Source organism: Bactrocera tryoni, chromosome 2 (genome assembly GCF_016617805.1).
Source record: "Bactrocera tryoni isolate S06 chromosome 2, CSIRO_BtryS06_freeze2, whole genome shotgun sequence".
NCBI lineage: Eukaryota > Metazoa > Arthropoda > Insecta > Diptera > Tephritidae > Bactrocera > Bactrocera tryoni.
Window position 1 is genome coordinate 13516176 of NC_052500.1, and position 14801 is coordinate 13530976.

Consider the following 14801-nt stretch of genomic DNA (forward strand, 5'->3'; position numbering starts at 1 on the left):
ATTTTTATGTTTTTCAATTTCATAACACTTTGCACTTATTAATACTTAATTTGTAGTGGTGCACTTCATGGATGTACAATATAACTGTATATATTATGAATGCATATAAGAATGTATATATTAATTTATATAAACGGCACCAGCATGTTTTAAACTTAAGCTTTCAATGTGCTTCCACACAACGCTTCTTAAATATATTTTTTTTAACTGACATCATTACCAGTTACCAACTGGTTAGTGTTTGTGAGCTACGATAAATATAGGTATAAGTATGTAGGTGTGCATATTCATATAAAAAGAATGATTTTTTATAGTGTACATTTAGCATTAGCTAAGCAAAATTATTAGAATTTATATAAAAGAAAATTATAGAAAGTTACAAAATCAAAAACGAAATGCGGTAAGTAATGGTATTTAGGCCGGTATTATGCCGGGAGTAATGGACTTGCAACACTAAATATTTTTCAAAAAAACAGCAGTCAATTGACTGATCAGCATATATTTCACAATTGAAACCACGAAATCATGTCAAACTGTCACACAGAGAAAAAATAATGAGATAAATCGGGTTAGAATTTTTTTTTTATATCCGGAATAGGGATTTTAAGGAGTTACATGGATTCCCTCGGATAAAAAACAGCCTTCTTTCAGCAATGTTTTTCTCATATAAAAAATTTAATATTGTATTCGAATTTTTTATTTTTACAAACCAACACTAATAAGAAGGAAATTCTGAAATTTTCGGAAAATAATATTTTAAACTCGGCCATTGCGACGATATTTCCTGTGACCCCGGAAAAAAGTGCGCCCTCGTTGGCAGGTTAACTCCTTATAAGATTATCTAAAGTGAAAAAATACGTGTTTTAGTTAAAAACTTAACTTAAAACTTGAACGAATGAAAAAACTGAAAATCGGAATTTTGGCAGACATTTTTACAAAAAAAATTAAGTGAAAATTTCGAGACATATTTTTTTTTTCAAATAAATGTAATCGAAAAAAATCCTTCGTCCAAGTCTTTAAGTGTAAAATTTCATGAAGATCAGTTGAGTAGTTCTCGAGAGCTCTTGCCAACCAACTTCAAAACCACAGTTTCGAGAAAACCGCGTTTGAAGACAGGGAACTTAGCTTTGGTAGCCTCGAGCGCACGAGTCTGCGTCTCCGAAACTATTACTCGGATCAACTTGAAAATTTTAGGACAATATTCTAGAGGTGTTTTAGAATTTAATAAGACAATACGAAAATCGATCTTTTGAAATCCGTAAGCCCATGTAACCCCTTAAGTTTGCATTGAAATTTGTAGCACCCAGAAGAAAACGTTGGATCATACATACCATGATCAGCGTGAAGCGCTGAGTCGATTTAGTCATGTACGTCAGTCTGTCCGTCCGCCTGTCTGTGTATACGCAAACTAGTGCCTCAGTTTTTGAGTTATCGGTGTGAAATTTTTTATACAACTTTTCTCCCTGCAGCTGCTTATCTGTCAGAACTGCCGATATCGGACCACTACAGCATATAGCTGTCATACAAACAAAACGATAAAGTTCTTTGGTTATTATATGAGGCAAAAATTCAATCTCCGAAGACACTGTTCAGATTGGATCGCTTAGCATAAAAAGCAATCGGAATAAAGTGCTTGTATGGAAAACTTTTTTATACATATGACGAGATATCTTTACGAAATTTGGCATGGGTTATTGTCCAAGATAATTTTGCAATCTTCGAAGAGATGGTTCAGATTGGATCACCATAGCATATACATAGCTGTCATACAAGCTGAACGAAAGGAATCAGGTTCTTGTAAGGAAACTTTTGTATTTGTGAAGGATATTTGTCTTCGGTTCAACCGAAATTTTTTGTTTTTTTATTATGCTTAATTATAAATCGTCAGATATTTGCTATAAGGGTGCTGTGACAAAATTGAAAAAAGGCTCACGTACTGATGAGTCTTTAAAATAACAAAGATACTCTACACTAATTGAATAAATAAATTGAAAAAAATGTTTTCTGTAATTACAAAAGTAGTTTTACCAAACTAAATAATTAATTTCTCCATACTTCATTGCCGAAACTTAAAACAAAAATTTTAAAGTGTACCCACAGCAGTCCTTATAATTGTAATAACAACAGAAAACTATTAAGTTTGCAACGTTTGACTTAACTTTCGTAATTTCTTAAAAAAAATGTCTACTACTACATATATTATATAAAGGCGCATTCACAAAGCAATATATGACATCAGCGCTTGACAAACAAAACGACAGTCACAGCCATCTACAAAAACAAAAACTAAATAATTTGATATTAATCCCTTTATAGTTATTTTATGTGTATTAGCATATTATTACATAGGTATATACATATGTATATGTATATAGAAATAGCACAAGGTGTCTGAACATATGTATAGTATATATTCATATCTAGAAATCTTTAAAGAACACTACACACACCTTGGCATTATGGCACACGGCACTGGGCAAGGCACATAACCACACTGAGCAAGGCACACACACCGCACCGAAGAGGGCACACATACATACGTATAACTAACTTATATACACACAAGTACATACTTATGTCAATTTTGAGAGAACAATGCGCATAACTTAGCATAGTGTAAGGAACGTATGAGTGTGTTATAATATGAAGCACGACATGGTATTCAAATTTCATTTTATTATCTCATAATCGGATGAGTTTAGATGAGGCTTGATAATAGTAAAGGAATAGAAGAATAGCTGCATAGCAAAGTTCAAAGCAGACAATATAGAACATTGAAATGACATTCCACGTTTTACAGCGCAGTTGCTTAGGTTGTAGTTGTAAGTTTTAGTTAAGTTTAAGGAAGTTTTAAATCTAATTTTCCAAATTTGTTTCATCAGAGTTTGTTTGAGGAAGTTGCAATTCCCACAGCTTGCAGAAGCAAATCACTTCAAGGAGCTTGGACTTTTAACTGCAATTTATAGATAAAAATACACAAAAATTTTAAAGACTTCTTTTGGACAAAAATTTATTTTTTTTTTATGAAAATAGTCAAAGGGCATACGGGAGTTAAAGGATATCTGCTAGAATAAAATTTTCCCTTACAATGAATATTTCAAGGTGGCATGCCCGTTATTTTTTTTAATTGAATTTCTTTTTATAGTGCATACCTCACGTAGAGAGTTTAGAATTACTATGTTTTAACGCGTACCGGTGCCTTTTATTTCTTTTATTATATTCAGCTCGCCACGAAGTTCGTAATACCCGGAAAGAAATTTCGAAAACCCTATAAAGTATATATAAGTATAAATAAATAATATATAAATGATCAGCGTGTCAATCTGTCTTTCTTTTTAACCGTTTGTCTGTCTGTATATAAGTGAACTAGTCTCTCAGTTTTTGAGATATTGATATTAAATTTTTCACACATACTTTTCTCTTCAAGAAGGTGCTTATTTGTCGGAACCGCCGATATAGATCCACTATAAGATTTATCCGACCTTTCTCGATTCCTCTCTGTACGGAACTTAACACTTTCCCCCACTAAATCCACAGCGACCATATTTACAAACTGCACGAAGGAGTATAGACTTGACCTTAATATTGCAGTCGATGGCGCCAATATGCTAAAATTTTAGGTGTGACTTTTGACCATCTGTGCTTCTTCTCTCTTCTTACGACCGCGATTTATGCCAAAGTACAGAGACGCAGCAAACTCTTCAAGTCGCTAGCCGGCAGAATATGGGAAAAGGACAAAGAAACTTTGTTGGCAACTAACGAGGCCGGACGGTCCTCAACTGTGCCTTACCAATATGGTCGCCTGGATACAGTGAAACGCAGACGAGGAAGCTTCAGACCTGTTCAGAATACTGCCCTCTGGACTACGCCAGGATGCCTTTTGATGTCTCCTATCGAACACCTACATAGTGAGGCCTGTATGCTCCCAGTTAAGGAGGAATTTACGGGCAGTTCTTGGGGATGATTTCGCAGAAATCAACAAGTCGTTCATAAAATACGTCGACGACATCAGACAATACGTCGACCATACTTCGGACGCAACAAACTTCCGACAAGCACTGACCGCCATTAACAGTGGTTCACTGACTCCCTTCCAGTGAATGTCGTACTCGGAGTCAAATCACCACTCATTGCAGACGAAGAGCTCGACTTGCCGCGAGAAAGACCCTTGCTTAGCTTCTTTCTGGATATTGTAGCAGGTTCAACTCCTACTTATTCAGAATAGACCCCGACATATCCAATATATGCCCTGCATGCAATGAGTCTCCGCATGACACCGGCCACCCTTTGCATGCCCCAGCAAACCCACTCATCTGACATCTCTCTACCTTTGGTCCGACCCTGTTGAAACAGCACCCTTCTTGGCCCTTCCGTTGGATAACGTCGACGACGGGGACTAATTTACCACTCACAGTTACATAATTTTCACTGTCTTTTCCGTTATTTCACAGACCCAAGCAACATTTTAAATGCCCACTGCAGTCAAGGGGACATGCATACATACAAACAAATACCGGCATGCTTGCTTATATAACAAATATATCACAAAGATAGCTGCGCGTTAGCGAATTCAGTAAAAAATTTATGAATCTTTGTACGCAACTGAATGCGCAGCCAAAAATTGGCATTTTACTGGGCATAACGGTTATTTGCTCTTCCTTAAATGTATTTGTGTATGTGTGTATGCAGTTGTGTGTACATTTTTCTCAAGTGCACATTTCTTCAGTCAGCGAGTTCAAGGCTGTTATTCATTCATATGAATAATTTAAAGTTATTCACTGTTCATGCTCGGAAAGAAAATGCGCCTATCGCCATTCCTGCTTGGCTGCTTCTATGCGACTTGGTTTTTGTTCGGATATTGTTTGCAGTTAATGTGGCGCTGCCAAAGGCGCTTTTGGTTGATTTGCCAACACAATCGTACATTGCATGTAAACACAAACACTTATATATTTTTTTATTCTATATATGTACATACAATCGACTGCTTTTAAAGAGTATATAAAAATACGCACCACTCGCCTTCGCAATGTGTTTGTGATTCGCAAAGGCGCCAAGAATTTTCGCACTTAGCAGGCGACTCGAGCAGTATATTAAGCCGCCAGTAAATATTGTTGACTGACCTCCTCACTGTTTTTATACCCTGAACATGGTATATTAAGTTCGCCACGAAGCTTTTAACACATAGAATAAAACGTCGGAGATATTATAAGGTACATATGGTACATTTAAATGAACAGGGATACCATTTGATTCGAATAAGCAAGACTGTCCCTCAGTTCTTCATATAGCGATCTGATCGATTTTGCACACATTCTTTTCTCCTCAAGAAGCTGTCGATATCGGTTCACTTTAGCATACAGCTGACATACAAAATGGCCGATCAAAACCGGGTCTTCATACAGAAATCTTTTTTTATTTAACTAGATATCTTCACGAAATTTGACATGGGTTCTTGTCTAAGCTAATAATGCAATAGTGCTCGAAAAAATTGTTCAGACGGCATCACTATAGCACACAGCTGCCATACAAACTGCACGATTGGAACAAAGTTCTTATAAGGAACCTTTTGCATTTGTGAAGGGAATTACGAGATTAATTTTTACGTTGTTTCTCATTAAGTTACCACAGTTCAAATTGAAGGTTGTCTATATCTAAAACTGCAGCAAGAAATAACTAAAAAAAAACAATTATAAATGTAGAAATCATTGGTCGGTTACCTTTTCAGATTTAGTTATGTGTATGTGTAGTCGGCTGTAACCACTTAAGTGGTGTCTACGCCAATAAAGAAGAAGAATATGTATAGTCGCATACAAATAAATTAACTTTCTTTCATTTTAAACTTTTAGTCGTTTCTTTATCTGACCGAAATTCATATGCAATTACACAAATTTCAATTTTACGACCGTAAAAATCAATATACAAGTTCACTCTTCTATTTCGTTTAACACTAACACCTGACTACACAACAAAGGCTAGTAAAAATATATTGTGTTGCTATTTAGTTGAAATAATAACAAGTTAAGGCATACTCTGTATTGAAAACCATTGATAAGCATATTTTTAAATTTTTTTTAAAATAAATGTCAAAATAATACCTACTCATTTTATAGTAATTAAAAATCACAAAAATATTTAATTTTTTTTTAATAAATGAATGTACCTCAAATTTTATAGTCTAAATAATTCTCATTCTAATGGCTTTTGATGTCGCTCGCTTTTTCCACCTGCCAATTTTTTGGAGCTCTTTTTATATGTACGTTTACCAAGAATTTGCACAAATAAAATAGAATTTTATACAATAAATGTTCACTCTACACAGACTCTTCACTTTATAAGACAAAAAATCAACACACAAATACTTTTATACAAATTCTTTACATGTTTTCGGTTTTCTCTACTGAAACTGCTTTGCCTAAAAACATAAGTGTTTTGCTGCTCTATGTTTCCTTAATACTCTATGTTTCCAACTTCATAAAAAACTAATATGTTTACGCATAATTAATATAAAAATTTATTTCAATTTTTTCATATCAACTTTTCAATTAAAACAAAGTAAATTTCGAACATTTCTTGAAAATATACAACTACATACCATTCAGCTTAGTATCTCTTATGAGTATGTGAATGTCAGTGCAGAGAAGATTTGCAGGCATTTTCAATTTTAATAAGATAATCGAACAACTAACGACAGTTTGCAGGCGCATTTTGTGATTATCCACCGTGAATGGTTGATCTTTTTCCTCTTCCGTTTCCGCTGTGCCATGCCGTCGCTGTGTGCCATCATTTGTCAACTGTTGTGCTACGCTGTACTGTGCTGCCACTGCCACTTATGTTCGGCAAACTGTTTGTCCGACGTCTGTGACCAGTGGCAGCACATTGCATGGCATATGCTTCTATGAATATGTATGTATGTATAACAAATGCACAGGCAACGAAATACGTATGTATATGTGTAACGGTATTTTTAAAATTGCGCTATCAAATAACAGTAAACATACATATGTATACTATGCCTGTGTGTTAGTGACTACTGTTGATTTCTATTATGTGGAGGAAGTTTGTGGGTTCGAAAGTGGATCGAAAAGAAGATGCAGTTATAGGAAATGATTTTTTAAAAATATGAAGTATTTTGAAAATTTTTCGGTTTTAAGTATAATGAGTGAGGAAAATTTCTAAAAATTTAATATTAAAGAAATCTTAATTTAAAAAAAATTACATTTCAAAATTAACTGAAAATTAAATACCGAAACACCCATTGTTATCTTCCAATTCTGCAAATTATTTTAATTTTTTGGAAAAGTTACATTAATTTAAAAATTTTCTTTTTAAATTTCAAAATTTTCAAAACCTAAAAGTTGGAATATCTTAATTAAAAAAAAATATTTCAAAATTAACATCAAATTACATACCGAAACACCCATTATTACCTACAAATCTATAATGAATTTGGAACATCTTAGTTAAAAAAAAATTAAATTGCAAAATTAATTGAAAATTATGTACCGAAACACCCATTATTACCTACCAATTCAAAAATTATTTTAATTTTTGGAAAAAGTTAAATTATTTTATAAAATTTCCAAAATTTTCAAAACTTTAAAAGTAAAAAATTATCAAACTCTCTTAATGAAACTCTTTGAAGAAAAGCTAAGCAACTCGCCATAACAAAAAATTAACTCAGTTCTAGTACACTTCCTCGTCATAATTAGAAACATTAGTCAGCAGCATTTGCCGTATACAGCATACAAATTTTTTTTACAAAACATTATTAAATTAAGTTTTTCTTAGATTTAGTAAATAATTCTATTTTATAAAAATTAAAAAAAAAATAGAAACCAAAAAACCGCAAAAATTTTATTATTATGTACAATATGTTATTGAAATTAGTTATCGAAATTATATAGCTAAAATTTATATATTTTGAAAAACACGCCCCCCAACAACCCTCCCTCAAAATCAATTAAATATAGCGTTATATGAGTGTTTATATATTATTTTGCCATCGTCGCCAACCCATCCCTCCTTTTGATCCCACCACCGGCTTTATAGTAAACACCCGTACCGATTTAAGCCAGAGTTTGCCGCATTTTCGAACATTTTATTCAACTTTCAGGCCAAATCTGAAATATCAATACTCGGCGCTGGATAGCGGCAATGGCATTGTGGAGCGCAGTCCACGTGAGCGTGCACAACGCGAGCGCGCACTTAATGCATTGCAGGAGTGGGTGCAGAACTCGAATGGTCGTTACGAGATAATCGCACATTTGGATGAAATTGGCTCGCGTCATGGCAAGAATTGGTTTCTCGTGACCGATGCAACGGTGAGTAGTGCCTTAAAATGCACATACGCACATGATTTGTTTTATATAACAAAACAAACGATTTGCACACTGACTGTCGTTATTTACAGGTACGCACGGATCGTCTACTGACACTATTGCCACTCCCACCGGACTGTGTCGCCTTCGAGGATTTGCCCGCCAATGAGAATCCGAAGCCGATGCTAATGGAATTGCTCGGCTCACTGCATCATCCTTATATATATCCGATATTGGATTTGGGTTTTCTGCAGCTTGGCTCTAGCAATTTTGCCTGTCTGGTGACGCCATTCAATTCACGTGGTAGCTTAAAGGATTTAATTTATAGGGTAAACCAAACGCAAATTTCTTTCGATATACGCAGGTGTTGCCCTATATGTCGACACATATGTAAATGTGCAAAAGGGAGAGTCAAAAAACACGAAAAATAAGTTTTTAGACATCTCTACGAAAATATCTGCAAGTATGAGCTCTTAATTGTAAATGGAATGTCATCCCCCTTACAATTTTCTAATTTCTCTTATTATCAGTTACGAAAATTCTTAACTCGCTTTCAACTTTCTTTGTTAGAAGTGTCTAATAAGCAATTTTTCGGTGTAGCTGACCCACCTTAGTGAGCATAGCACAAGCATATGTGCTCACATGTACATACATATGTATATGCGACTTCCATACTGTTGTATGTTGTAATGGCATTGGCCTCAAGTGTACTTCGTTTCTTTTAGTCCGCTTTGCAGCAATTACTTTGCTGCGCCACTATTTCATATACAGTTTACTTTCGCATTTTCATTTAATTTTATGTTTTCTTTTAAATCCTCTTTAATTGCATGCTGCTGCTCTAGGCGCAATGGAACGAACCATGGGCACGCAAATATACACGCAAACCCAACGGTTTACCCGTCTCACAAGTTCAGCGGCTGGGTCGACAAATCTTGGAGGCGTTGCTGTTTCTGAAAGAGCGCGGCTTCCCACTGCACGGACATTTGCATAGCGGAAATGTGATTCTACAAAATGGCGCCGCCAGGTGGGTACACTTCACAAAATAAATTAATTGTTCTCATATGGGCGCTTTCACATATGTCGCGTGCATAAATTATGAGTTAAAATGGTTAAAAATAAAGCAGTCGTCAATAAATAAGCATTTAAAGAAATATAGGTAAAAGTGGCGAGCTCAACTGCATACTTTTAAGCATGCCATATGAAAGACAATTTTTAATACAATTTTACTACTTTAGTAATTACAAAAAAACACAAAAAAGTTACTGCTGAAAGCAAAGAGAATTTGCTGATTACAACACACTTTCCCTCATCTCTCCGCCTGCTTATCCATCATATCTCCATACCTGCCTTTAATCAGATACTCTCTAGAATGTTGTCCAAATCACTCAAATTCTATAAAATAAATACATATACATATATGATATGTTTGTACTATGAATCCGCCTTTCGACATTTACCACGTCTGAATGCAGAACTGTGCTTCAAATTCTGTTGCTGACGGTCGCCCTGTTAACCAAATATTAGAGCCCTTCAACTTGCTGAGTGCGTCACAAAAGTAGGTTAAGCCACTCCAACTAACAAACAAAGACAAAATTAGATGCAAAGTGCAAATTCAGAGTACAAGTATGAATATGCAATTGCTTTAAACTTTCACCTTTTTCGCAACAATTGGTTAACAAATGAAATTAATTAAGTTGAGCAGATGTTAGTGGAATGTAGAAGCTATGGTATGCGTGTGTTTTCAATGTAATGCTTAAATTATATAAACTCCTTAGTATTCTTTTCATGGAGGTGTTTTTTTTTTTACGTGGCGGATCCCAAAGCCAGCGCACAAACCTAATTCGAGCTGCAGATCTGCATAGAGAAGGTACAATCCTCTCTAAGAGTGCAGCTGGCGTACGCCAATGATATTGATATCATTGGCCTCAACGACCGCGCTGTTAGTTCTGCTTTCTCCAGACTGGAAAAGGAAGCAAAGCAAATTGATCTGGTAGTGAACAAGTGGAAGATAAAATATCTTCTGACATCAAACAAACAGTCGGCACGTCACTGTCGGCAGTCATAACTTTGAAGTCTTAGATAATTTCGTTTATCTTGGAACCAGTATCAGCACCAACAACAATGTCAGCCTCGAAATCCCCCGCAAAATAACTTTTTCCAACAGGTGCTACTTCGGACTGAGTAGGAAATTGAGAAGTAAAGTCCTCTCTCGAAGAACAAAGACCAAATTCTACAAGTCACTCAACATTCACGTCTTGCTGTATGGTGCAAAGGCATGGACTATTACAACATGTGATGGCGTTACGAGTATTCGAGAGAGCTGTATGAGCTATCGGACGACATTGACATAGTTCAGCGAATAAAGAGACAGCGGCTCCGGTGGCTAGGTCGTCCGAATGGATGAAAACACTCCAGCTTTGAAGGTTTTCGATTCACCGCCCGCCTGTGGAGGCAAATGAAGAGGAAGATCTCCACTCCATTGGAAAGACCAGTTGAAGAAGGACCTGTCAGCACTTGGAATCTCCAATTATATGTGAAATCTTCAGTCAATTTACTTGATTCTAATTCTCTCTATTGTATGAATCCACAAGAACTGAAAATTTCTTATCTGCAACAGACGAAGATGCTTCATTCGTGCCAAAATACAACACTAGATGCTATTACATTTATTGTAGGGTTCCTCTTGATGTCGCCTTTCGTGCAACTTCTAAGTAAGTCCTACAAGCTTCCGATCAAGCAACGCAATTAACTCCCCTCCAAGCAGTTTTTCGCAAAATCTACGCTGGCAGTCGTCTGCTTGAAACTGAGCCACTTCTTAGAACCATCAAGAGGTCCTTTCTTGATTCCGTCGACGGCATCCAACAATATGCCAACTAAACTACAGACGCAACAAAGTTTAGATACGCACTGACCGCCTTGCATAGTGGAGCTATCCACTCCTTCATCGACTGCCTCCTGTGCTTGAAGTCAAACCACCACTCATAGCAGACAAAAAGCTGGAGTTGCCCCGAGAATTTAGAGTGACTCAACTTTGTTATGGCTACTGCAGAAGGTTTAACTCCCACTTACCCAAAATCGACTCCGACATACCAAATATTGTATATGACCAGCATGAAAGAGTGCTCTCATGACATCAGCCACCTCTTTGCCCAAGGAATCAACTCATTTAAAACCCCTCTCTCTATGGTCCGACCATCGAAATGGTACATTTAGATGATTTCGTTGCCAACCAATTGAATCTTACAATCCAAATGGGGGCTAGGTAACCGCTACAACAACAATGCCAACAAAAATTGGAGAGAACTAAAAAAAAGTAAAAAAAAAATATATCAGCAATGCTTTTTGTAGGGCATACAGAAATATTCTAACAAAGGCGCGAGTCTCAACAGGGCGTATGAGCAACATTTTAAGCCTCCTTGTTTTACAATATATCATACATAATGTTCAAAATCAATTTAATATAACACAAACAGATATATTATATATTCAAAGTACGCTATTCTTATGCTTTCTTAGACTGTCCGGCCTCGAGAATGGTCTGCTCGGCCTTAGTTCGCGCATTAACGCTGTCATGTGGTCGCGCAGTACAACGGAAATCGAAAATGTCGATATCATTTGCTTCGGTCATTTGTTATATGAAATGTGTACCGGTCAAGAAATGACCACACCCAAACCGTCCATGCGGGTGCTCGAAATGGAATTAGAGCATTACCCACAAGTAAGTTTAAGTCTTATATTTAAGAGACAGAGCGTCAGCATTACTGACAAAGTTATTTATTGAGCTCTGTTATTAAAAACAAAAAAGAGAAAAAAAGAAAATATTAAGAATACCAGAAAAATTTAAAAATTTCCGAACCTAGGAAACCCTCTCAAGGTGAACCCTTAATTATATTAAAACAAAAATGTTTAACTTCTGAGTAATTTATTAACCTTTTCTCTATAACCAAAACAGATTTTAGATGTACTTGGCTTAATATTCGAACCGCCTAGCGGTGTATGCCCCTCCGTCGAAGACCTAGTCTTATGTGATCTCTTCAGAAGCATCGATTTGCGTGAATTACGTGGTCCTTGCTTTAGCGTAAGTATCTCTAAAAAGCAAAAAGCTGACAATGAGGACTTAGAAATTTATACTTTCATTGTATTTCAAATAAATATATATATATATATATATGTGCTGTGTAGACAATCAAGCCGAGCCTAAGCAGATCCACACTCAATCTCTTGTATGCCGTTAAGAAGCGACAATGTGCATCGCTCGGTAGTTCACTTAGCGAAATGAGCTCACCGAGCACACCGCCATCAACGCCACGCGACGGTCGACGCGGGTAAGTGTTTATTTAAATAGACATACAAACACACACACACACACCATCATATTTAAGCGCAAACATAAAAACTAGCCTAGATATCAAGCGCCAAATATCAATTTTCATTATTAAAATCTTAACAAAGAAAAGTAATGTATATAATTTTTATGTTGCATCTCACCCCCCAAAGCACCCATACAATGTTTTAGTGTCATATACACACCCATACACACATCAATCGTCTGACTGGCATATCTTACGCTATTCACTAGTTCTCTACTGCAATTTTTCATATTTCTGTCACTTTCACACACCAAACTCGCCTCTAATGTCATTGTTAGTTCTGTACTGAAGTTCCGCGTTGTATTCGCCATTCATCACATCTATTCGTAAGAGTTCGCTTGTGTGCGTGTAGTCATCGTCACCATTGTTGTTAACAACAACAGCATTCTCTCCTCATCCTGATACATACATACATTCATCACATTTCATCACATATTTATAGTAATTTCTTTGTGTTTTGTCAGTGTAAATTTTTTATTTGGTGTTTGCTGATTACTCGCATAAACCTGTGGTGTGTCCCAGCTTACAAAGTGGAAAGAGCTACGGTTTTCGGCGCGTCCTCAGTGAAAATTGGCAGCGCGGTGTTATACACACGGCATTATCCCAACTACACAATAACCCCACCGAGTAGCTCACTTAATTAGCAGTAAAAATGAAAAAGTTTATGAGCGCCAACTCTGGCATAAAGTAAAATTAAGCGCACTCGACGGCTCAAATTTTGCATGTTTGCGGAATATTGGTGGCGGTTCAAATCGGTTTCGCCATTATCATTAAAAAAATGAAATTAGTGGTGTTTGAAGGGTGTTATTTTTGGAGATGTATGTACTTTATCTTGGATAGGTAACGGCCAAATTATATACGAGAGATCAGTTAGAAACCAACACTCTTCACGTTATTTTTGATTTAAGGTCGCTTATATGACTTAAGATTTTTAAGGTTATGAATAAAACATCCTGTGAGATACAAAAATCTATTGTTTTACAAATGTAAAGAGTTTGTCCGGAAAGTAATAGGACTGATTTTTTTCACCGCGACTGTACTTCGTAGCGTCCGCGCACCGACTGGATTCGGTAGAGGGCGTAAATAGCTAACGAACGAGCGGCTGGTCAGTTGTCTATGAGCACCTGGAGTGTCCAGACAAACATTTTCGTTCGGCGTACTTCTGTGAGTGGTGCAAGCCGAAAATGCAGCGTTCGTTAAAGCAGAGTACGCAATTAAATTCTGTGTGAAACTCGGTAAATATGCGACAGAGACGTTTGATATGATCAAGCAGGTTTACGCAGATATTGCTTTAGCAAGGATTGTTGTGTTTCGGTGGCACCAGGCCTTTTTGTAAGGCCGGGAAGAGGGCACAAAACGGTGCCCATGGTCTTTTTTAACATCAAAGGCATCGTCCACCATGAATTTGTTCCTCCTGGACAAACCGTCAACGCCAAGTTTTACGTGAAAGTCCTCAAGAGACTCAAACGAAGTTGCACCACGACAACACAACGGTTCACCTAAGCGAGGCCGTCATCCCAACACTTCCGCAGCTGCCCTACAGCCCAGATGTGGCCCCCCGAAGTTTTTTTGTTTCTTTGCCTGAAAGTGCCGATGAAAAGTCCTCATTTTGAAACGACAGAGGGAATCAAAGCAGCATGCACCTCGGCTCTCAATGCTATTCCGGAGAATGTCTTCCGTGACGTCTTCAATGTTTGGAAATCGGGCTGGCAGAGCAACATCGACACAGAAGGAGCCTATTTTGAAAATTTTTGAAGAATTATAACGATTGGTTCAATCAAATTTTTTAAATCGACTCAGTCCTATTAACTTCCGGACAAACCGTGTATTCTTCTCACAACCGTACGAAAATACTAAAGAAATGTTCCCTGACATCCTAACATACAATCACCAATCATATGGAGTTGAGTCACCCGGATGTTATATGGTTTTTATGTGGCAGCTCGGACAAGTTTTCGCCCAATTTTATCCATTTTAGGCACAAAGATCAGTAAAATAAGTAATCAGTAGGCCGAGTGTACAATTCCAAACACCATTACCCTTCTTGAGACCCAGCATTCATTATTGGATAATCTTTACCGTTTACGCGATGTTAACAAGAGCGCGCCATCGT

General features: G+C 36.7%; 1 protein-coding gene across 5 annotated transcripts in view; it reads left to right on the top strand.

Moving 5' to 3' along the window:
- LOC120767544 (slowpoke-binding protein) overlaps window positions 1–14801 on the top strand; it is an 81722-nt gene that overhangs the window by 59478 nt on the left and 7443 nt on the right. For all 5 annotated transcript variants that reach the window (XM_040093653.1, XM_040093650.1, XM_040093651.1 and 2 more), the window contains 6 exons: window positions 8114–8321; window positions 8411–8647; window positions 9161–9342; window positions 11835–12036; window positions 12271–12396; window positions 12501–12643. In XM_040093653.1, coding sequence (XP_039949587.1) covers window positions 8114–8321; window positions 8411–8647; window positions 9161–9342; window positions 11835–12036; window positions 12271–12396; window positions 12501–12643 — 1098 coding nt within the window. The remainder of the gene's footprint in view (window positions 1–8113; window positions 8322–8410; window positions 8648–9160; window positions 9343–11834; window positions 12037–12270; window positions 12397–12500; window positions 12644–14801) is intronic.